Source organism: Belonocnema kinseyi, chromosome 8 (assembly GCF_010883055.1).
Source record: "Belonocnema kinseyi isolate 2016_QV_RU_SX_M_011 chromosome 8, B_treatae_v1, whole genome shotgun sequence".
Classification (NCBI taxonomy): domain Eukaryota; kingdom Metazoa; phylum Arthropoda; class Insecta; order Hymenoptera; family Cynipidae; genus Belonocnema; species Belonocnema kinseyi.
In genome coordinates, this window is record NC_046664.1 from 36790109 (window position 1) to 36816508 (window position 26400).

The 26400-nt window shown below is 25.1% G+C and overlaps 1 protein-coding gene across 3 annotated transcripts; it reads right to left on the reverse strand.

Moving 5' to 3' along the window:
* Window positions 1-402: 402 nt before the first annotated feature.
* Window positions 403-24821, reverse strand: LOC117178943 (UDP-glucose 4-epimerase-like). Of its 3 annotated transcripts, XM_033370518.1 has the most exons (9): window positions 24556-24810; window positions 24391-24462; window positions 24007-24190; window positions 20143-20304; window positions 19532-19650; window positions 14942-15232; window positions 9348-9528; window positions 4105-4389; window positions 403-1047 (listed from the first exon to the last, which is right to left on the reverse strand). In XM_033370518.1, exons 3-9 carry the CDS (start codon window positions 24140-24142, stop codon window positions 980-982), a joined length of 1242 nt encoding a protein of 413 aa, XP_033226409.1. In that variant the 5' UTR covers window positions 24143-24190; window positions 24391-24462; window positions 24556-24810; the 3' UTR covers window positions 403-979. The 3 variants fall into 3 exon arrangements, with proteins under 3 accessions (XP_033226409.1, XP_033226410.1, XP_033226411.1); XM_033370519.1 differs by lacking the exon at window positions 24391-24462 and having other exon boundaries at window positions 24702-24821; XM_033370520.1 differs by lacking the exon at window positions 24391-24462.
* Window positions 24822-26400: the final 1579 nt, after the last annotated feature.

Below are 26400 nucleotides of genomic sequence, written 5' to 3' on the forward strand. Positions count from 1 at the left end.
TTCAAAAATTTAAGCAATAAAAAATGTCATAAATAACTTATCGATAATAAATAAAAATAATACAAACTATGATAATAAGACAATAAAACGATCTAAAATTACATTCAAATGTAACTAATTATTACAATACTTTACAATAAATTATTTACTCACGTTTTCTAAATCGACGAGGGAACCCCAATGAATCACGAAGGAACTATATTAAGAAATAAAATTTTTTAAGACCCTGAGCATGAAATGTTCAATTTGGTGCATTTTGAAGTGCAAAATCACTTAATTTTGAGTACCCGAAACATTAATCATCCAAAGCATTATTTAATTAAGAGATTGATTTTATCTTTAAAATTAATATGAAATATACTAACAAGTTTTATCTAAAAATGGAAAATGTAAAAAGTATAATCAATTTTTCAGATAACATTTATTAAATACATTTTGGTTTTCTGTACAAGTTTTTGATGACATAAAAAGCATATTAAGAAAGCATGGATTTTAAAATCTGTATCTACTAGATTAAAATTACACTAGGAATTAAAATTACTATGATTAGGATTGCACTAGCTTAAAATTCATAAGCCTTTACAGATCTTATAAAATAGTGACTTATAAAATAAATACATTTAGAGGCAAAAAAGACTGAAAAATCAAATTTGATGCTACAAAGATGCATTCTGTTTTCTATGGAATGTGAAAACTATTGTTTAAATATGCTTTTTTATTGAAATTTTAATACTGCATGAAGACGAATGATTCTGCTAAATCGCAAAATATATCCATTTCATTATTACTGATGTGAATATAAATGTATTCCAGGAATGCAATATTTTGATAACTGCATAAAAATAAATACTGATTATAATTTAAACGTGGTAATTAATTTGATCAAAGAGGCTGGCTTTGGTCTTCATTTTGGTAACTATAAACCACCTGGACTTAAATCCTTTGACTTAGATAATAATTAGTTTTTATATATAATCAATTAGAACTTAGATGATACTTTTTTGTAACCATTCGGATTATTCTCTTGCCATCTCCAAGTGTCAACACCTGAAACATTAAATATGTAATTAATCATTTTAAAAATTGGAATGAGATAACTTTGAATTATTTCTAATTTGTATTCAAAATAATACGAAATAAACACTTTAAACAAGAAATTTTGTTGAAAAAACCCCTTCAATCATTATAAACTACTTTTATATACTTTAAAATAAAAAGGAACGCCTGCATTTTTAAAATTATACAGGGTGCTCGAAAAAATTAATTTTTAAAATTCTTGGACTTTTCCCACATTTTTTCCTGGCCAATATTTAATGGAATTTTCGACTGAATGAGATGAATTTTCAATGAAAGGGTCGAATTTTTAATCGAAAAAGATTCAACTTTAATGAAAAAAGTAATATTTTCAACCAAAGAGTTAAATTTTCAAACCACAAAGATGCATTTTTCATAAGACAATTAAATTTTCAACCCGAAATGATTAATTTTCAACAAAAATACGAATTCTTAATGGAAAATTTAGAACAAAATGCATGAATTTTCAACCAAAGAAATCAATTTCTCAATTACCTTGAGAAATTTTCCACTCAAAGAGGAATTTTCAATAAATAATTAAATTTTTAACCAAACTAAGATCAAAGATTAATTTTCAACCAAAAGTGGAAAAGTGGCATTCTTAGGTAAAAAAATTAAATTAAAAAGAAGAGCTTTTTCTTCAACTTTCAAACAAGTTGTTAAATTTTCGAAAAACAAATTAATCATCAATTAATAATTAAGTAGTTGAATCCTCAGCCACAGAAGATTAATTTTCAAGAAAAGTACGAATTCTTAATGAAAACTTTAGAACAAAATGCATGAATTTTCAACCAAAGAAATTAATTTTCAACTGAAATGAGAAATTTTCACTCAAACTGAGGAATTTTCAATAAATAATTTAATTTTTAACCAAACAGTTTCCTTTTTAACTATAAAAGTTGAAATTTCAAATCGAGAAGAGTAATTTTCTAAGATCAAAGATTAATTTTCAACAAAAAATAGAAAAGTGACATTCTTAGGTAAAAAAATTAAATTAAAAAAAAAGAACTTTTTTCTTTAACTTTCAGACAAGTTGCTAAATTTTCGACAAAAAAATTGATTATCAATAAATAATTTAATACTTAAATCCTTAGCCACAGAAGATTAATTTTGAAACAAAGAGTTGCATTTTTATATAAAAAGATGAAATATCTACTAAAACAAATAAATTTTTAAACCAAAAAGAAAATGTTTAAAAAAATAGTTGAATTTTCCACCAAAAAAGAGGAATTTTTAACTTAAAAATATTGAATTTCAACAAAAAATGGAAAAGTCACATCTATAGTAAGAAAATTAATTTTGAACAAAAAAAGAACGTACTTTGAACAAAATAGTTAAATTTTTAACCAAAGAAATGAACCTTCAACCAAAAAATAAAATTTTAAAAAAATATTTCAACTTTTACCAAGTTATTAAATTCTTAATCAAAATAGATCAATTTTCAACAAAATAGTTAAACTTTTAACCAAAGAAATAGATTTTCTACTGAAATGATGAATCTACAGAAGAAAGATGATTTTTTAACAAAGTGGTTCAACCTTCTAAATGATTCGTTTAATTTGCCGCCAAAGAAGATTCATTTTATACAAATAATGTAATAGAAGATATTTCAACAAAAAAAAAAGATTTTTGTTTAAAATAAAAAATGGTTCTATTTTACAACAGCATTTTCAAGAGCAAAAAATACATAAATTCCAAAACAAATAGTTGAGTTGTCAATTTAAAAAATTCATTTTTCATCAAATATGAAAAAGTTGAATTTTTAGAATTAAAAAGTAATTGCCAATAAAAAAAGAAGCGAATTTTCAATAAAGCAGTCAAATTTTCAACTAAAATGATGAATTTTCCAACTGAAAAGACGAATTTTCAACACATAAAGATTTTACAGTCAAGAAGAAAAAAAAGTTCATCTAAATTGTTCAACTTTCAAGATAATATACGAAAAAAAAGATTAGCTTTTTTTATCAAAAAAGACGAATTTTGAATTAATAAATGCAATTTCCAATCAAAAACAGAAAGTTACAACCTTCAACAATAAAAAATAAAATTTTAACAAATTAGTTAAACTTTTATTTGATTTTTTAATTGAAACAGATACATTTTCAACCAAATTTGTTAAACCTTCTTCCAAAGAGATCAATTTTTAGATCAAATTATTAATTTTCAAGTGGAACAGTTAAATTATCTGTTAAAAATTAATTTTTAGCTAAAAAAAAAAATAATGTTCAACCAAAGAGATGAATTTTCGACTAAAATGATGAATCTTCAACAAAAAAATTAATTTTTTTTTGACAAACTGGTTCAATCTTCAACCAAGTGTTCAATTTTCAACCAAAAAATATTAATTTTCAACAAATAATGTAATAGTAGATATAGTTGAATCATAAAGCAAGGAAGAAGAATTTCTAAACAAACAGTTGCATTTTTATCCAAAAAAAGATAAAAATTTCTACTGAAAAAGTTGAATTTAAAAAAAAACGTGGAAGATTTCAGTTGAATTTTGAACACCAAAATACGAACTTTTAACAAAAAGTTAATTGTCTGCCTAAATATTTGAATTTTTTTAACAAAACGGATACAATTTTAACACACGTTTTGAATTTCGAACTAAATAATAAAATGCTCAACTAAAAATATAATCGCCAGAAGGAAGCAACTGCAAAAAAAGAAATAGAGTTACATGTCAAATAAATAACTAACAACAATACTATCTCAGGGTGGCCGTAAAACTTTATTTTTGACATTCCCTATTTTTCGTTTTCCCTTATCATTAATATTCATAGAATTTCAATGATTGAAAATTTACCATACCTGTCAGTTATTTAATTATGTATAGAAACTACGTGAATTTTGCAAGATTTTTTTTTTAAATCCCTGACTTTCCCTGACCAATAAAATCCCCTGAAATTTCCCTGATTTTCAGGTTTTCTCTGATCTACGTCCACCCTGATTCTCGAGTCCATAAATATAAAGAGCTAAAATAAAATGAATACATAATTATTGAAACTAATTGAAAACAAAAATACATACACATATCGTCGACGTTTTTCGAGGCGCGCCAGTCTAATTCCGTGTTTGCTAAACTCGCGTCTGCATAGCTAGCAGAAATATCTCCTGCTCTCCGTTTTACTACCTTGTATGGAATCTTTTTGCCAGAAGCTTTTTCAAAAGCTTGAACAACTTCTAAAACTGAGTAGCCCTTTCCCGTACCCAAGTTTATAGCCTGAAATCCCTGAGGATTTTTCTTTTTTTGGTAAATCAGTGCCTTCAGGTGGCCAAATGCCAAATCCATAATGTGAATATAGTCTCGGACACCTAAAAATTATAAAAATACATTTTTGGAATATAATATATCAAATACATTTTTAGAATATAATAAATAAAATACACTTTTTCAAACTCTGCATGGGTTTCATTCTGTATCCGTTCAATAATAGCAGATTAAAAACAGTACACATTTAAAAGAAAATTTCCGCTATGATCTGAATGTAGTGGTGGCAAGTGACCGGTAATACCAATTGTTTAATTTCTTACAAAAAAAAGGGTTTTAGGGTCGAATATTTTATCTACATAATAAATTAGACCTTCTGTTTACTTATTTTGTAATTTTCTACACGTAAAACATGTATAATATGTAATAATAATAAGAAATTCATTCAGTTTAGAAAGCAGAAGACGACAAAACTCTTGAAAATGTGTGATTTTGGGAATGTAATTCAAATTACTATTAGGGAAACTTATGTCAACTATTGAATAAATAAAACTAAAATTAATGTTTTTTGTATATAAATAAGTAATATGAGGCAATAATTTTTATCTTTTCAAAAAATTTTCAATCTTTATTGATAAACATTGGATCTGATTTATACAAACGTTTATTCCGCATGATATAAAATTATCTGTTGAAGTATTAACTTTTGAAGTTGAAGAATGAGTATGGCGAAAAAATAATAAATAAAATTTTTCGCTCCACGTATGTGTGTTCAATTAACAGGTAAATATTTAAATAATATAAATTATACTTGTTAAGAAAATATCAGTGAAAGAATGTATTTAACAAAATAAAAATCGTAAATGCGCGTCATTTAAAGCGTTTCTATCTGAATTTGGTATAAAACGTGAAGTATAAAAGTTATTTTGTAAACGTTATTTATATGCGGTTGGAAGTAGAATATGTAAATAGTGCGCAACCTGTAAAAAATACGTTTGTTATTAAACCGTTTATTGCAGCTATTTTTTATAAGCAGAGTTTATAACAAATGCGCAGATCTTTTTTGGTTAAACAACTTTTGTCTTTTCATTTTTTTTCGTCTCTTGTGCCGTTTTTCCAAAAATTAACAACTTTATTTTTACTCCTATTTTTACGTTTACAACTAAATCTACTCGCCCTAACTCATAATTAATAATAATAAATTTGTAGATCCTTTTTGGGCGAACTTAATTTATTTTTATTTTTAATGTTACTTTTTACGAATAAAAGAAAAACTACGTGTCCTATAAAAAAGTGGTTCATAACAAATTTTTAGATCTTTTTTGGGTGCACAATTTTTGTTTATTCAGATTATTTCGTATTTTGCATAGTTTACCACAAAATACATTTTTTTACTTTTAATTATTTATTGTGCAATCTAAAGAGTTACGCCAAAATGGGCTGTTTTTTCGCTTATTTTTTGGACCTTGCTAGTGAAGAGGTTGATGCGAAAAATGATTGTATAGTTAGTGGCATTTTCTATTTTTTAACTTTTCTGGGGTCTTTTCAACCCCTAAATAGGGGTAATTTTTCAACATTTTTAAGAAAAGAAAAGTGATGCTCATTTTTATTTTTAATTACGAGTAATTTGATACCTATAACATATTTTTATATTTTTTCACCAGGTCTCTAGGGAGGTCCAAAAAATAGGCGAACTTTGGCGTCACTCTCAATTTTCGAGTTTCAAGAAAATTTGAAAAGTTGTCATGAAAATCTTCTACGGTTTTCAAAAAGAAACGTTTTATTTCTTTTCCCTTTTATTTTATATAGTGCGCTTCTTGGTCCAAAATGTTCATTCTTTTTTGTATTTTGAAAAAGCTACAAGTCTGATCTTTTTTTTTTTTAATCAAAAATCGTGGTGAGCTTAAATTTGTAGTATTCGAGTACTATAAATAGTCATTCATAGATATTTAAAAATCATTAAAAATGTCTAAAAAATTTTGAAAATGCTTCACATTTTTTAATTTTTATTCAAAACAGCTGGTTAATGAACTTGATCTTTCCATTTGGTCCCGAAAAATGCGCGTGACAAAACACAATAAAAGCTTTCAATGTAAAATTATATGATTTTGCACCTCTTTTTTTATATTGTTCAAAAATTTTTAATTAAAATCCTTTAAGGGTCATCATTTACAATTCCAATTTTCAAATTTTGAAATTTAAAAGTTGCAATATTTTAAGTACTTCAAATCCCTAAATATTGGATTTCAAATACTTCAGAATTTTAATTTTCAACTTGTAAGAGTTCAGTTTCAAATTTCTCATTTGGAGATGGCCTAATTTTCAAGTTTCGAATTTAAATCTTCAAATAATTTCTTTTAATACGGAAAATCATAGAAAACATTATGCATATTAAGAAAATGATTAAAAATACTGTGTTTTGTGTTAGTGCTTTTAATCGAAATTAGTATTTCTAAATAAGGATTTTAAAGATTATCTGTTTCCATCAATTTTTTAATTTCTAATCAAATTTACAATTTTAAACCATTTTAGTTAATATCTATTTTTTCCGGAAATTCGTATTTTTAATAAGAAATTCTCAGATTTCGGTTCTGTTGTGAAAGAGAAATACAAATTAATAACTTATAACTAACAGACAATTGCTCAAATGCTAAAATTAGAAATATCAAGTTAAAATACCAATTTCGTTAAAATTGATGTTTTTAATAAAAATATATTAGGTTTTAAACCATATTTAACATTTGTCAATAACTTTAGGTTCTATTGGCGTATTCTTCGGGTGCAATTGGTATTTTTAAACAAAAATGTTTATACCTAATTTCAACAATTTTTTTAAATAAGCATTTTTACAATCTTGACTAATTTCGAGTTAATATAATGTTTTTCCTCAGAAATATAAATTTTCATTAATAAATTATTAGATTTCAAAGAAGATTCACAATTTTTTAACAATTTTAAGTTACGTTGTCGTTATATATCGAATATTTGTACTTTTAAACAGAAATAATTATCATTTTAACCAGAATGACCATTTTTGAACAATTTAGGATCATGTCAGTATTTTTCGTGGGAAATTTGAATCCTTTGAAGTTATTGAAATCGATTGAAAAATCTTTGGATTCTTTAAAAATACCTTAAAATATTTCAAATCATTTAAACTCCTTTGGAATTATGGAAATCTAATACAAATTTCTTAGAATTGCCAAAAATAGACTAAAATATTTCAAATACTTTAAAATCTGTTGAAAAACCTTTGGATTTTTAAATTTCTTGAAAATTCATTATAATCTTTTAAAATACTCTAAAATATTTCAAATTCTTTGCAATATTTTGAAACCTTTTGAAAATACATTGAAATCTTTGAAAATACCGTGAGATCTATGAAATCCATTTAAATCGCTTGAAATGATTGAAATCAATGGAAAATTCCTTGGAATCTTTTAAAATACTTAAAAAATTAGAAACCTATGAAATCTTTCGAAACAACATCCACAATTTTTTCTAAATTTCGGTTGTGTTAATGCTTTTCGCCAAAAGTGGGTTTCACATTTTTTGTATAATTTCTGTTCAATTTAAGGTTACGTTGTCGTTTTGCATCGAAAATGGATATTTTTAAACAAAAATCATTATCATTTAAATCAGATTTACAATTTTTGTAAAATTTAGGATTATGCTGGTATTTTCGTCGGAAATTTGCATTTTTCACCAAATCCTGAAGATTCCTCGGATTCTCTAAAAATACTCTTAAATTTCTTTCGATCCTTCAAACTATTGAAATCGATTCAAAATTCTTTGACGTGTTTTAAAGTGCCCTAAAATATTTCAAATCCTTTAAAATCCTTTGTAATTATGGAAACCTAATAAAAATTTCTTATAATTGCCAAAAATATCATAAAATATTTCAAATACTTTGTAATCTTTTTAAAACCCATTGAATTTTTTAAATCACTTGAAAATTTCTGATAATCTTTTCAAATACTGTAAAATATTTCCAATCCTTTGCAATATTTTAAAATGTCTTGAAATCATTTAAAAACTCTTGGAAATAAATTGGAATCTTTGAAAATACCGTAAAATCTCTGAAATCCATTTAAATCTTTTCAAATGATTGAACCCAATTGAAAATTAGTTGGAATATTTTAAAATACCCCTACAATAATTCAAATTCTTTGAAATATTTCGAAAGAAGATCCACCGTTTTTTAAACAATTTTCGTTTATGTTAATGCTTTTCAAAAAAAATAGGCTTTTTAAACAAAAATATTTGAATATACAAAAAGACTTAAAATTATAAATGTTTTTTTTTTATATTATGTTGGTGTTTTTGATCGTAAATTGGTATTTTTAATCTTTTTTAAATATTAGATTCCTAAGTAGATTTACGCTTGTTTGTATAATTTTATCCTACATAAGGAAATCCCGAAAAGTCTATATTTTTAATAAAAAATTGCTTAACTGCAAAGATAATTTTTTTTTGAGGGCTTACGTCAGATCTGTTATTCACTTGAAAGTGGTGTAAACTTCAAAGTAGATTTACAATTTTCTAACAATTTTAGGTCATGTTTAAAATTTATCACGGGAAATCCGTGATTTCAAACATAACAAAATTAGGTTTCAAAGAAAAATCACGTAACACATTAAACCAGTTTTATATTAATTTCATCTATCGAAAATTGATATTATCAATAAAAATATAGCTTAGACTTAAAAAATGAAATTTATCATTTCGAACAAAATAATATTGAAGTTCATATATCAATTTTCATAAATTATAAAAAATATTGAAATTTGTATTATTTTAGATAAAAGATACTATGACATAAAAAAAGTTGGTATCAGTATCAATTTTATATTTAAATTTTTTAATTTTGTGATTCTAAAGAAATAATAATCCCGTGCGCAAAACTCGTGTTTGTTTTCAAATACATAAAATACATTCTTTGACATTCTGTCTTGGTTCAATTGTGTATCCGTTCACAAAGAGCAGATTAAAAAATAATAAAAATTATTTGAAAAGGAAAAAAAACAGTGGTAAACAGTTGTTATCATTTATCAGGACTTACCTGTTCCATCAGGCGTGTCGTAATCATCACCGTATACATAGAGTAGTTCCCTTTTACCGACAGATACTTGCGAAATATAAGGCATTAGATTATTTGGAGTTCCGTTTGGATCTTCTCCGATAGTTCCTGAGGGATGAGCACCGACTGGGTTGAAATATCTTAATGATATTACGGACCATGACTGTCAAAAGGGATAATCAATCTAATCAAATGCTTAAATACCGTTTTGTTCTTACTATAATATTTATAAAAATATCAGGATGGCGAAAAACTTCAATTTCAAAATTCCCTGAATTTTTCCCGATTTCTCTAGGACCAGAATCTTAACCCTCAAACGGTACACTGGTGCGAATTCGCACCGTCGTTTTTCAAAAGTTGGTAGCATTTGATCATAGACAGCTGTACGGGATTGATCTCTCCGAGATAGAAGGACGGGAAAATCGAATTAGTGCGAATCAGCACCCGTGTACCTTTTACGTGTGGCAAAGTGTTGCGAGCTGGAATTTCTAAATATTGTTTTCAAGTAAAGGAGTTTCGTTCGTTTGTTGAACGTAAGTATGTTTATGTACATTTATTTGTTATTTATCGATTTTTCATGATAATTTCCAATACATTTTGCAAAAATGTGTTTTTTCTATCAGATGCATGGGAATGAAATGACCAATATGTATGTGAAGGATGTGCGACGACCATCGTTCATCAATGTGCCTCGAATGCCAAAAATTTCGCGAATAGTAAGCATTTCTTGTTGAAAAAATTCGAGAGAAATTCTAAATAAAAAGATTTCCATGGAATTGTTACATTATTTTCATTTCGCTTCCTTCATAACTGTAAGTCATGAATTTGAAAATTCCCCAACTTTGACCTACCGGCAAAAGTGCTGGATTCAAATTCTCGACATAAACAATATTTTTCATGGTTCTGTGTTCCTTTAACTACAAAATCCCGCAAAGTTTAATTAATTTGAATGAAATACGAAAAAATGGCGAATTTTTCCAAAAAAGTGATTTTTCAAAAACGCCGCTTTATTTATAAAGAATTATCATGGGAAAAATTAATGGTTATCCAAATTTCTATGAAACCATTAGATTCAACAGGAAATTTTACACAAAAAACATGTGTTTAACATTCTTCTAGTCTCAATCTTCTTTTTTATATTCGAAGTTGAAAATGCAAAAGCCAGATTCGCACCAGTGTACCTTTAGTAGGGGCCAGAAAGGAGTGTACCGTCTGAGGGTTCATCTTGTGAATTTTATAACATATAATTTTTTCATAAACGGTATAAGACAATTTTATTTTTTAACAAAATAGTTGGATTTTTAACCAACTAGTTGAAACTTTAATTAACTAGTTGAATTTTCAACCTACAAACATAAATCTCCAACCAAATGGTCTAATTTTTAAACAAAAATGATCAAAACATTAACTTAACAAAAAATGCAACTCAAGTGATGAATTTCTAACTAAAATGAATCTTCAACTGGAATAGATGAATTTTAAAGCAAAAATATTAATTTATAACAAGATTTTCACTTTTAGAAATTTAGAATTTTTAACTAAAAATATTAATGCTTAACAGAAATACTTGAATTTTCATCGCAATAGGTAAATTTTCAACGAAAAATTATATATGTTCAATCATATAGTTCAAGTTTGAACTAAAAAAATTAGTTTTCAACCTAACATGCATGAATTAAATTTCCAGTCAAAAAATAATATATATCTTTCAACAACAAAAAAGCCAATTTCCAAACAAACTGATGAATTTTTAACGAAAAGGAAAATCTTCAAATAGAATAGATTAACTTTACACCAAAAAGATTAATTTTCAAACAAGAATATTAATTTACAAACAAATAAGATTTCCAAACAAAGATTCATTTTAAAAAAATGTGATAAATTTTTAACTGATATGATGTATTTTTAACTGAAAAAATTTAACTTTAAATCAAAAAGATTAATTTCTACTCAATAAGATGAATTTTGAAATGAAATAATTACATTTTTAGCCAAAAAAATTAATTTGTCAAGCAATTAAATTTTAGTTCCAAAAAAAGATGAAGTCCCGATAGTGAAAAAATTTCAAAACGATTTTTAACCAAAAATAGAATAGTTACATTTTCAGTTAAAAAAATTAATATCGAATCCAAAAACGAATTTTCAAAGAAATATTTGAATAGAGTTAGATAAAGCTACTTTTACAAATAAAGAATCGTCGTGTTCAATTTTATATTGCAATGTTTTATATATATTTTTTTATACTGCAATCTCTAAAAAATCCTCCAACTTTAAAGAAAATTCTCTGATATTTCCAGGTTTTTCCAGGAACATATCAATTCCCTGGCAATTCCAGGTTTTTCATCTATGGCGGAAACCCTATATTTCAATAAAATAAATGCAATGGTTGATGTTTCAACTAAAAACATTAAATTTTTACTAAAAGGGATGAATTTTAAAACCAAAAAGATGCATTTCCATCAAGAAGATTAATATTATACAAAAAAATGATTTTTCCCACAGATAGTTGAATTTTCAACTAAAAAGTGTCAAATATTAACCAAAAATAGAGAAGTTAAATTTTCAGTAAAACGCATTAATTTTCAACAAAAAGAAAACGAATTTTGAACAAAATAGTCCAATTTTCAATCAGGGGGCGAATTTTCAAAAAATAAAGATTTTTCAGCGAATAGAGAAAAAAACGTTCTCTAGCTTGAATTCGACTTTCTTCGACTTTTAAGTCGAAAAATGATTTTTGGTAAAAATGTTGAATTTTAAACCCGAAAATATTAATTTTAACTTAAAACATTAATTTTAAACAAACAATGAGTTTTTAAGAAAGTAAATAATAAATACAAATAATTTTTTAACAAAGTCTTTTACTCTATTAGTTGAATTTTTAATCTGAAAAGGTCAATTTTTAAGAAAAAAGTTAAACTTTCAACCAGAGATAAATTTTCAACCTAAATGATGTACCTGTAATAAAAATAAATAACTTCCAACAAATTAGTTGAATTTTTCACCAAAAAGCTAAATTTTCAATCAATAGGATTAATTTTCTACCAAACAAAAGAACCATATTCAACTAAAATTATGAATCTTCAACAACAAAATAATATATTTTAATAAATTGGTTAAACTTTCAAACAAGAAAATTAGTCTTCAAATAAAAATATCAATTTTCAACATAATAATAATGTAAGAGTAGATGCGTAAACTAAAAAATATTAAAACTTTACATAAAAACAGATGAATTATACAAAAAATACGAATTTTCAACAAAAAATTGAATTCATAACCAAAGAAGATTAATGTTCAACCAAAAAGGTACATTTTTATCTAGATATATGATATTTCTACTAAAACAGATACATTTTTTTTAGCCAGTAGGGTAAAATTCAAGATTAATTTTTAACAAAACAGTTAAATTTAAAACCAAAAATATTAAAACAATACATTTCAACCAAATAATATTTGTAACTAGAAATATAATCGCTAGGAGTAAGCAAATAAAAAAAAGAAATAGAAATACAAGGCAAATAAATTACTTACAAGAACATAACATCAGGGTTGAGACTAAACTTCATTTTCGAAATCCTCTCATTTTCCCTTGACCAATTTTTAATTTTCCCTGGACATTAATATTTATAGAGCTTATAGAATACTTTATCAAAGTTGACTTTATAAAGTGAATAAAAAAAAAAAATTTCTTGAAAATCCCCGAATCTTCCCTGATTTTTTTCAAAGTATAAAATTCTAAATTCCACTAATTATTTAATAAATTAGGGATCTTATATTAAAAAGGAATTAAAATAATTTCAAATAAAAAAAGTTCAGTTGCCTCATTTCAAAATTCTATTTGATATGATTCTTAAAGAAAAGAAAAGAAAGTATAATTTTTGCTGTGTTTCAAAAATGTAAAATATCAAATTCAATTTTTTAAAGTTTACAATAACATGAGGGCTTTAATAGTTATTTATTTTAAAAAATAAATTATTTTTTTATCATTTAAATTTAAAGCAGTTCTCATTTCAAAAATCAGATATTTGACCAAATAATTTTTCTGGGATTTAAAAATTAAAATAATATAACTGATGTCATTTCAAATATAAGAATAAAAATTTACAACAAAAATTTTAATCGCTTTCTTTCTATCACTTATTACCAATATTTGTAAAAAGGTTGAAGTTTAATGAAGGATTTGTCATTTTTTCAGGAGAAACATTCTCTGCAATTCTGCTTCCAATTTTGAAAGTAAATTTTGGTATGACTGAAAACGTTAAAAACTTTCATTTTGAAGTAAACACTTTTTAATGGAATAACTTTAGTTATTTAAGAGAACTATAAAGTTGTAGATAATATTTTCCCTGAGAAAATGACCCAGAAATTATTAAAATTTAACCATTTAAAAATTAAAAAAAAAAAAATTTTTTTAATAAACTTTAAATAAAATGTAAAATTTGTAAGTGAAAGATTTTCGAATTATGCACTGTAAACTAAATTATATCAGGTTTAAAAATATTGCAAAGGATTTGAAATATTTTAGAGTATTTTAAAAGATTATAATGAATTTTCAAGAAATTTTAAAATCCAAAGGTTTTGAAAGGTTTGAAATAAATAATTTTTAAATAACTGTAATATATAAAATAATTTTTTATAATTTATGAAAATTGATATAATATAACATGTTATCGTTCAAGTATTGTGAAGATTTTTCCAAATCTATATTTTTATTGATAATATCAATTTTCCCGGCCTACATTCGAAAGTGATAAATTTAATGACCCTTTTTTTAGCATTATATTAAGAAAAACTAAATTATAAGAAAAAATATTGTCAAGACATCTCTGGGAATACCGATTGCTGTAATTCCCGACCTACATTCGAAAAATATATCTTTATATGCTAGCCAAAATTAAACTCTTCTGAATTTTCAATTTTCCAAATTAAACCTTTAAAAAATGTCTCGGTCATACAAATAAAATATTTTTTTGTAAATAAATTTTTTTAAATGAATAATTGAATAAATAATAAATAATTTTTTATAATTTATGAAAATTGATATAATATAACATGTATCTCGTTCAAGTATTGTGAAGATTTTTCCAAATCTATATTTTTATTGATAATATCAATTTTCGATAAAAGAAATTAAAATAAAACTTATTTAAAGTGTTACGTGAGTTTTCTTTGAAACCTAATATTTGAATTTATTATTTAATTAATTTATTCAAATAAATAAATAAAATAATTTTTAAATAATCAGTAAAGGCCAGTAAGCAAAAAATTAAATTATCAAAACTATTGTTGAACTAATTATTTATCGAAAATTATAATAACATTATTACATTATATTACCTTAATCAAAAGCCACTTTAAAGTTTGAAACGAGTCTTTAAACAATAATATTACAATGAAAAAAAAAATTCAACTTGACTTTTAATTTGAAAGCTTCTATTTTTACGTTTTCCAAAAGAAAATAATTTCTGACCTTTTTATCAAACTCTCGGAATATTATAATCAAATAATTTTACCCAGAACCGAATCTTGAAAATAATTTTCTTCTGAAGAAAAAAGAAAAAAACGGGTATATATACCTTATCAGATTCGCATAGATCCTTCAGAATCTCTTCCACCATAAATTTCGTTCTTCCATAAGGATTAGTGCAATCGCCAGTTTTCATATCTTCGACTAGTGGTAACTTTTCAGGTACACCGTAAACAGTAGCACTACTTGAATAAATAAGACGCTTCACTTCGTGATCCTTCATTACTTCCAACAAATTTAAGGTTCCTCCAACATTCGTTTTGTAATATTGTAGAGGAATTTCACAAGATTCTCCGACTGCCTTCAATGCAGCGAAGTGAATTACACAATCAAACTTATACTGGAATCACATGGACAAATTTAATAATTAGTTTATACAAATTCAGGCCTCGGACTCACTTCAGTGATAGAAAATAATACAGGGAACTCTAAAGCAAATAATTTTTCCATTTTGAAGTAACAGAAACTGAGCTGCAAATTATTTTAAGGAATTTGAATGCTAGAAATATTAAAACTTGAATGATTAAAATTGTTTTTATAAATTGAACACTGCTGAAATTAAAAGTTCAATTATTTTCATTTTAAATCATTTAAAAATCCTTTAAAAGCTTCAAAATTTTATTTTAAAATCTTAAAACATTTACCTGTTGTTTTACATTTTTGAAAATTTTAAATTAGGTTTTAAATTAGTTCAGAACTTCTAAACTTCTTTTAAAACGAATCTAATTTTTCCTAAACTTTTGTAAAAGATTCCTGCAAAATTTCAATAACTTCCTCAAAATCTTTTAGATTAATTTTTTGACAATTGTAGATGTTCAATGTTTATTGTACATAAAAATTCAACAATTTTACTCAAAAATTAAAATTCATTAAACGGAACAATTAAAATTGTAACGTTTACAGTTTAGTTTTTTTCTTTAGTTTCGAATATTTGGTTTATAATTACTGATTTTTAATGAAGTCAAATATTTATAAATATTAATCAATTGTTCTTTTTCTGAATTGCAAAATTAAAAATTTTAGACTAAAACTATATTTGTAATTTATTGACAGTCATTAATTTAAAATATCATCTAAATTTTTTTTTAAATTGAAAATAGTTTATAAAGTTTCAATTGGGATTTTACATTTGGATAACTTCTAAGATTTTGTAAATGAAACAATTGCATTTTTAGCGATAAAATCTAAAAATTCTTAGTTTTAAAGAGATGCCGAATAGTAAAATCAATTATTATCCACTTGTTAATCGTAAATGTATAGTTCAATTAAAAAAATCATTATAATTTATATTCTCATTTGATAAAATAAAAAGGATTTTATCGAAAATTTTCAATTTCAAACGCTTCTTATTTGCAATTTGTTAAGTATTTAAAACTGCATTTTAAAATTCATTAAATGACAAGTATATACTTCAAAATTAAAATCCAAAAATGGAAAATTTGTAAGTGATAGATTTTCGAATTATGCACTGTAAACTAAATGATATCATAATTAAGAAAGATAATAATTTAACTGATTATTTTTTAAATGGTTAAAACCAAATTTGTACAAATTTTATTGTCTAAAAATTTGTAAAGTTCCCGTTCTAGCAGTCACCCTAACAATGTAAATAGTGTCACAAATTAAAAAAAAATAGTGTCAAAATAGTATCATAAAGTGGAAAACAAACTTTTAACTTTAAGCAAAATTTCCAATTTTCTAAACTAATGTTTTAACAGTTTCAATGTTTATTTATACTATTTTCCAATCTATAAATTATCAAATTTCTTATTTATTCTCCCCTCACTTTAAACCCCCTTTCCCCCCTTTTTTATTAAAAATTGTATTACTTGTTCCAAATGTTTATTATTTTATTATTATTCAACTTTTTTTGCAAATCCTTTTTAGCTTGAAAATTTACCAATTTGATTGATATTTTTTTTATTGAAAATTCAACTACTTTGTTGAAAATTTGTTGTATTTTTTCAATGAACTCAACTGCTTTATTATTTCTATTTTTTCATCGATGTTTGAGAACGTAAAAAGAAAAAAAAATCACGAAAACCCCACCTTTTTTATTTTTTCCAATATTAAAAAAAAGTTTTTGCTAATATAAAAAAGGCATCCTATCACTTTTATACGGGCTAAACAATTTTATTGAAATTTTTTTTCGTTCTTGACTAACATTTTTTTTTTGAAAATTCATTTATTTTGTTGAATATTGATTTTTTTTTTGCACATTCATTTCTTTCTGTAGAAATTTGACCTTTTTGGCTAAAAATGCTACTATCTTGTTAACAATTAATCCGTTTTGGTTTAAAATTAACATTTTTGTTGAAAAATCAACTCTTTTGTAGAAAGTCATATTTTTCTCTCGTAATTTCAACAATTTGTTTGAAGATTCGCATTTTTAGGTTAAATAATAAATTTTTGGGTTAAAAATGCAACTATTTGGTTAGAAATGATTATATTTTAGTATATAATTCAACAATTTTATAGAACATTCGTTTTTGTTTGTTGTTTTTGAGTAAACAACTGACTTTTTATTTCAAATTAAAATATGTTTTTGTTAAAATATCAACTATTACATTTTTTGTTAAAAAAACATATTTTTAGGCTGAAAATGAAATTCCTCGGTTTAAATTTGTACTACTTTCTTGAGAGTTCATTTTTTTGGTTACAGATTCGAAATTTTCGTTGAAAACTGGTTTTTTCTTTGTAGAAAAATAATTTTTTAAACTGAAGATTAAACTATTTTGTGAACAATTTAACTGATTGGTGAAAAAATTATTTTCCTAAAAAAAATAACTTTTAAACAAAAAATAACGTTAAAAAAATAGTTACATTTTCAAACCAATTGATGAATTTTCAACTAAAATTGTAAATCTTGAACTTGAATAATTCAATTTTAAACCAGAAATTTGAATTTTAAACTAAAATTATGTATCTTAAACTAGAATAATTAACTTTTTTACCAGAAAGATGAATTTTCAACCAAAAAGAATCATTTCTACCAAAAAATATGAATAATTAAATTTATAGCCACAAAATTAATGTTTAACAAAAGAGATGAATTTTTATCTAAAATTATGGAATATTTTTCAGTTTAAAAACGCAAAATAATTTTCAACCAAAAAAGAAACCAATTTTTAACAAAATGGTTAAATTTTCAGCAAAAAATTGCTTTTCATACAAAAAAAAAACAAGCTTTCAATCAAATAGTGCATATTTCAACCAAAGTAATGAATTTTTAATTCATATGATGAATTTAAAAAATTAATTTTTAAGAAAAGAGTTTAACTTTCAACCAAGTAATTTTATTTACAACTTAAAAGATGAATTTTCAACTAAAATGAGAAATATTTAACTGTAATACTTGGGCTTTCATCTGAAAAGAAGAACTTTTAAATTCCACAAAAATGGCGAATTTTTTACAAAGTACATACATTTTTAAACAACGAGTTTAATTTCGAAGTAAATAAAAAAATTAATAAAAAGTAAACAAGAAATTATAATTAAACTGAGATCATCGGAAAAACCTGCTACTGTAGAGAAAGTAGAATTCACATTTTCAAATTGACTGAAATCATTAAAATAATGAAAACTTGAATTTTACTACAATCAGAAGCAAATCTCTGGTTAAAAAAATTAAATAACCGGTCATTTCCCGGTCATGTCATCACTCTGTAAATGTCTTTTATCAAATAAAAATATCTTATAAATTCTCTAGATACTTTTTTGACATTTGTGAAATCTTAAAATATCGTTTTGAATTTTCTCGACAAAAATATATTTATATAACCTCAAAGCAAATAAACAAAGAAACTTCAAAAATAAATAGTTCTTCGAAATTTTTATTTTCACTAAAAATGATTTTTTCCATCAAATTATAATTTGTCAACAATTTTTTTTCCTGATTGAAAAATATTTTTTGATGGAATATACATACAGCAATTATATCGAAAATTCATCTCTTTGGTAGAAATTTAATATTAAGGAATCTTAATTAGAAAATGTATACTTAAAGAACTTTCAAAGCCGTCTTATACTAATTATTTCCTTGCTTTCAGAACTGAGAAGTTAGAATCTAATCTTCGCTTCAATTTACGTGTTTACAATATTTTAAAAATAAACACTTAACGTGTTTGTTGAAGTGTTACTATATATTGTATTTTTTTAACTTTATTTTTTTCATAAATAGTAATTTAGTATTTATTATTTTTGATTATTTTTTGTATTTTATTATTTTCACAGACGAAACTACTAAAAACCCTAAAAAACCTACTATAAAAAAGTAGTAGTAGTTTTAGTAGAGCTACAGATCTTCCTATATATCATAGTTGTAACAGATATTTTAATTTTTATTATAAAAATTAATATCAAAACATACAATTTGAATTAAAAAAAATTAAATTGATTATGAGAAATAATTCTGCAAGATGAAAAAAATGATACATTTAAAGAGAAAAAGGGAAAGTTTTTAGAGAATAGGGGAAAACGGAGGGAATTTGATATAGGGGAAATGCAGGGGAATAGGGCAGACATTTCAAAATTGAATTTATTATGAATATATTTATTTATATTATTTTATATTTGATATATATTTATTTGAATAATTAAAAATAATGCCTGAAATAATAATAAAACTGAAATGAATTACCTTCTTGAAAAGCTCATCTAAAGCCTTCTCGTCAGTAATATCACAATTTATAAACGTAACGTCCTTTTTCGCAATTTTCTCTACTCTCAAGATACATTCTGGCTTATCTTCTGCTTTAGCTGTGAAATAAAAGGACAGTAGTATAATACAGTCACATTAAAATTCATATTAAAGTTGATATTAAAGTTATATTAAAGTATCTAATATATTAAAGTTATTTTTAGATATATTATTACTTTATATTGAACTTCATGATAAAGTTTTTATTTTAAATCAATATTACTTTAAAGGAGAAAAGACCTAGGGCAACGATAATAATGTTTAAACGTGCACTAACGCACCTATAGATATCAATCTATTTAAGGAAACAGACATGAGTTATAAAATATTTGTTTGTATAAGATTATCATAGAATCAGAAAAAGTAAGTGATGAAATAGATAACAACTCTATTATTGTTATAAGATCCACTGCAAAAGTTACAAAAAAGAATACAGCAGTTTTAATAAATAAACGTTGTAGAGATTAAGTGAATAGTATTTTATGAGTAATAAAATCTCCCAATCGTGAATTAAATTAGAAATTTTAACTTGTATGCCAGTTGAGACTCACCTTTATAAGAATTACTCAAATTATCTATAACGACAACGTTAAAATCCGAATTCAGAAGTTCCAAAACAGTGTGAGATCCAATATAACCAGCACCTCCCGTTACCAAAACGTTCCATTTTTCATTTGCCATCTCTATTTTATTTGTCATCAAGTTATAATAATCTGAAAGATTTAAAGTCTTTCTATTTTTCAAATAGCGAAAATAAATCAATAAAATGACAGGGTGGCCACTTTTGTCACCAGAAAAAAATTCTGACATTTTCCAATTTACAAACATGTTTAATTGTTTAATGTTTACTGGTCAACGAAATTAAAGAGTTCAAACTGTTGAAAAGGATTTTTTCATTTGAAGTAATCAGAACTAAACTGCAAACTAAAGTAACCAAAATCAGGGTATATTCTAAAGGCAGTATTATTAAATTTTAAAAAATGTAATTATATAACAAAAATATTAACTGCTGAATCATCAAATATGTATTTAAAAGTATGTGTGAGTATTTGTACTAAGAAAGAGAGATTAATTGTAAAACATTAGGAAAAATATTGTCATAACATCTCTAGAAACACCAATTGCCGCAACTGGTGAGCTGTAATCGAAAATGATAACTTTAATGACCATTTTTTTAGCATTATATTGAGAAAAACTAAATTATAAGAAAAAATATTGTCAAGACATCTCTGGGAATACCGATTGCTGTAATTCCCGACCTACATTCGAAAAGGATATCTTTATATGCTAGCCAAAATTAAACTCTTCTGAATTTTCAATTTTCCAAATTAAACCTTTAAAAAATGTCTCGGTCATGCAAATAAAATATTTTTTTGTAACTACGGAGTTTACAGCCCGAATCCTCTCACAACAGTTACATTTTCAAACAAATGGTTCAACTTTCTAACCAGAAAGACGAATTTTTTAGAAGACAGTTGAGTTATTAACCTGAAAAGGTGATTTATCCACAAAAAACTTGATTTTCAATCAAGAAGGATAAATTTTCAACAAAAAGGATGACTTTTCTGCCATCAAAGATGAATTTTCAACAAACTGTTGAATTTTCGTACAAAAAAAATGAATTTGTACTAAAATAATTTAATTTTCAACATTTTCCCCCCTTTCTCCCTCTTTTTTCCTTTGTGATATATATGTCTCTGATGAGCCGAAAAGCAGCTGACTTTGCAAGTCTAATTTTGAATTGTGAATCATTTTATGCATTGTTTTTCTTTGCATACAATTTTTTAAAAGAAAGCATACGTCATTTTAATCTTAAATAAAAAAATTTATTTCTTAACCGAATGGTTGAATTTGAATACAAAACAAAAAATTTGCAATCAAACAGTTGAAAATATAGTCATATTTTATAATAGTTTATTTAATAGTTAATAATAGTTACATTTTTAACCAAATAGTGCAATTTTCAAGCCAAAAAGATGAATTTTGAGAAGACAGTTGAATTTTCAACCAAATAATAAAATTTTCAACTAAATAGTTGAATTTGAAACAACAATTACCAATTTTGAACCAAATGGTAGACTTAAAAAAGGGTAAAAATTCAACCACAAACAGTTTCATTTCAATCACATAGTTGAATTATCAAAACAAGAAGACGAATTTTTCAGAATACAGTTGAATCAACAAATTGAACAGAAGAATTTTCAACAAAAAAGATCATTTTCAACCAGTAATGATGAATTTCCAACCAAACAGTTGAGTTTAAACAAAACAAAAATGTTGACTGTTTAACAAAAGAGGATTTATTACTTTTCTTTTTCTTAAAATTAAACATCGAATTCCTCGAAAACCCCACCTTTAAATTTTTTGCCAACTTTTGTCTAACTTGTACTTTGATAATGAAGATATCTTTTAAAGTTTGAGGTTTGCTACATAACTTTTGTAGCCAAGAGAATTCTTTCTTCTCACAATCAAATTTTCTACTTTTTCTTAGAAACAATGACAGATACGAAAAAATTTTATGTTAAACGTTTGCACGTCTAAAAAGTTCTATGAAAAATCAGGGTGGCTGTTATAATAACAAACAAAAAAATTCCTAGTCTCCTAGTCCTTTCTCGGATTCGAAAAAATCTTTCATGGTCAATCAAATAAACAAATTCGAACTGTTAAGCTAAAAATGTTTTCACTTTAAATAATAAAAACTGAGCTGCAAATTATTTGACGCAATTCTATGGAAACAGAAAAAATTACACGATATTTTTTTATATAAAATGAACACTTTTTAAGTAAGAAGTTAAAATTATTTTAAATTGTTTAAAAATCCTTAAAATCCTTAAATTAAAAAAAAATCTGCTAAATAAAAAAAATCCTTAAACCTTCCAAATTCATTTTCGACAGTTTTGGAAATCTGTTTAAATATTCCCTTAAAATTAATTTTTCAAAATAAACAATCATTTTCAATTTTCCTAGGAATGTTAAGAAAATATTTTTTATTCTTTTGAAGCCTTTCACAATTCTTAAAAAGCTTCTACACTTTTTGTTCGAAATCTACAAAAATCTATATTTTCGTTCAAATTAGGCTATGAGCATCGAAATTTCGGTACGAATAACTGGATTTTGTTGGTGTACGGAAACACTTCGCTTGAATGACTGGAAATGTCAAATATTTATTTAATTTTGAATCTTTTCAAAACTTCTAAATATCTCTTCAATTTACTCGAGTTTTTCTGAGGAATTATAGGTTTTTAAAATTTAAATATTAAAATTGTAACGTTTAAAGTTTACTTTTTTATGTAATTTTGAATTTTTTATTTATAATTACTGATTTTAAATGAACAATAAAATATTTGTAAGTAATGAGCAAATCCTTCTTTTTCATAGTTCGAAACTTTCAAATTTTCAAATTGTAGACTGAAATATTTGAAATTTAATAAAAGCGATTAATTATTAATATATTCTGGAATTCTGGAAATTCTTGAATTTTGAACTGATTCCGAATCGTCTTGTACAATCAATTATTCACTTTTTAATCCTTAAAGTACTGCTCAATTTAAAAACTCATGAATAATGTATATTCACAGTTGATCAACCAAAATGCTTTTTATCCTAATTTCAAACGCTTCTAATTTGTAATTTTTTTTACTCTTTACAACTGCATTTTAAAATTCTTTAAATTCAAAATTACGCTTTAAAATTAAATCTAAAATGAAGAAATTTTTAAGTGAAAGATTTTCGAATTACGCATTGTAAACTGAATGCTATCAAAATGGAAAAAAATAATTCAACTAATTATTTAGAAAACTGACGAAATCAAACTTGGGACAGATTTTCTCTCTCTAAAAATTTGTTAAAATCCCAGTCAAAAAATAAATTCAGTCTTTTCCCGGCCTCATGAAATACCCGGTTTTTCCGGTTTCCTGGTCCAGAGGCCACCTTGAAAATGTATTTGGTACTTTTGCGATATCATTTAACTTTAAACCTTTTTTTTTTATTTTCCCGGCAAATTTCGAGTAGAAACGGTGATAACTACACCAAAATCCGGCTATTCGTATCAAAATTTCGGTAAAATCAGCCCTTTTTCCAGCTCACCCTATTCGTACCAAAAAAATACGGCTATTCGAATCGAAATTTCGGCACACTTACTTATAAATAAAAAATCTTTAGACAAACAATAATAAGGAAAAGAAAACTAAGATTGTATAAAATTATGCCAAAAAAACGTGCGAATTTAAACGTTACTGAACATATTGCAAAAAAAAAAAACATTGCAAACGAAATACAACTCCTGAATATTTAAAAACGAATAACCATTGTGCAGTATTTAAAATACGAAAGTTCTTTTCTAAAATACACACAAGTAATAAAGAATCTATGAATGTTATCATCTAATGGGTGAAGAGGAAGTAGAAAAAACTAACCTCTCAGGACGTTCCGCTCACAGCAACTGACTTTATCAGTTGACAACCAGATTAGAAGAATAATGCTTATCGCTCTTTCCTTATTGCGTAACATCGCCGTATCGATAAGTATTTGTAATCCATTGAAAAAATGCATTGTTCTTCACTTGACAAGCTTTGTAAAAACAACCTTAGCTGATGCATCCTACACGAGCACAAGTTTTGCATTATAACTTCAATCTCTAAACCTGAATGGTTAATTTGTTCAAAAAGCTCTCTAGTATATTTGATTCACATTCACATGCGACTACTCTAATTTACACATAGACTTGTTAAAGGAGCATAAAACATTTCAGAAGCCTTCTGTCATTCACGCACGTCAAATTGTAAACAATTGAATCTCACCCCGCTCACCCGACACCTTTTTTCTTTACATTCAAACGCGTATTTTGATCCTCCCTCACTCTTGAATTATATCTATTTTCGAATTTTTCAAAAACAGAAAAAATAAGTATTTAAAAAAATATACAGTTTGTAATATATTGTTTAATTAATGCTGTATTAAATTACCAAACCACTTGACTATTTAGAGGTTATGTTTATAACTATTGGCATGGTTGTATATAATGTGTTTTTCCAGTTAGTTCCCAAGAGTGAATAATTGCAGGAGTTCGGATTTTCGTATTATTTCGAAAAATGAATAAAAAATGGTATACCAAAAAGTGACGAAATCTTTATTTTTTGATTTTCAATTCCAATTTCCAAGCCGAAAGTTACAGGTACTCGTGTCAACTTTCACTATTATTATGAGATAAAAAGCATTTTATTATAAATGACCTGAGAGGCCTTGAAGTCCTTGTAAACATGAATCACATGAATAAATGAATCAAATTTTCAATCCAAGGTACCTTTCTTACCAACCTGCAACAGTGCAGGTGTCTCAGCAAAGTTTCAATAATTCTTTATTTAAATATTTTACTTTACATCTCATAATTTTCATTGAATTTTAATTTTAAAATGCTCATTCAATTCCTTGAAAGATAATTTACAATCATATTTGTCACATTTGTATTAAATATTAGTTAGTAATTCATTTAATTCAAGAAATGTCTAACTAATAATCAGTGTACGTCTTAATTCTAAATAAAACAATTTCCATAAAAACTTGACTAATAGAAGTGCAAAACTTTTTTTTTAAACAACCGTTCTTACGCCCCTGACTGAGAACCTGGATTTTATGTTACCGCCAGTTCCAAAATTGAGACTAAATCTAGGTTTAGCATTCATTTTTTAACAGAAAATGGAACTTTTCCATTTTTTAAGATTGATATTATTTAATTAAAAATTCGCGTTTTTTTTGTAAACAAATTATTTTTTAGTTTGAAAGTTCCTTTTTCCCCTAAAAATGCATCAGTTTCGTGGAAAATTAATTTTTTGTTAAACAGTCAAACTTTTTTGTTTGACAATTGAATTTTTAGAAAGAAAATTTGTCTTTTGGTTTGAAGGTTCAATAATTTAAATAAACTTTTATTTTTTTTTTGAGTAAAAAATCTTTATTTGTTGGAAAGTCGTCTTTTTGGTTTTAAAATTCTTTTCTTGTGTTGAATAAATTTCATTCTTTTTTGTTTAAAATATAAAATATGACACTTTGTCGTTGGCAATTTGTCTTTTTAGGTTGAATATTCAACTATTATGTTAAAATTTTTATTATTTTGAATTTGAAGCCCAAGTGCAAGTGCAACCCATCGACATATAGAAATGGACCGGTAACGCTTTGGGGAGAACTGACATGGGCTCTAGAGAGAGAAAAAATATATGAGAGTAGATCTGCCTTTATCTATTTCAGGACTCTGTCAAGTGATTTGGTGGCCCCGGGCATTGACTAAATATTCTGTACGGTTAATTAAGAAAAAAAAAGATAAACAGTACATTAGAAATTTTTAGTTATAATAAATTGAATTTTAAAGAACATTTATGTAAAATAACCTGTTTCAGATAGATTATTTTAAAAACTTGGTAACCTTGAATTCTTCTTGAACTTGGATTGAAAATGCTACAATAATAATCGTTTTGTGAGTTCAAAAAGAATGTAAAAACTGTACAAAATTTAAACAATATTTCTATAACATAAAAAATAATCATTTGTATTGCATAGGTACAAAACTTCATATTTTGAGGTTTTGTTTTTGTTGTAACTTTTTTATTTTACTATATGCAATAACTTTACTTACGTATGAAAACATATCCCCGTATAAACGTCTTGACAACGTCAACAAACTACGCAGGCTGCCACCATTTTTTATGTTCATTTACAATAAATGCAAGCATGAAGAGCATGGGCTTAAAAATTAACGCAAATAAAACAAAAACTATGGTGTTCGAAGGAAATAGTGAGAAAACGCTATGCAATATTTT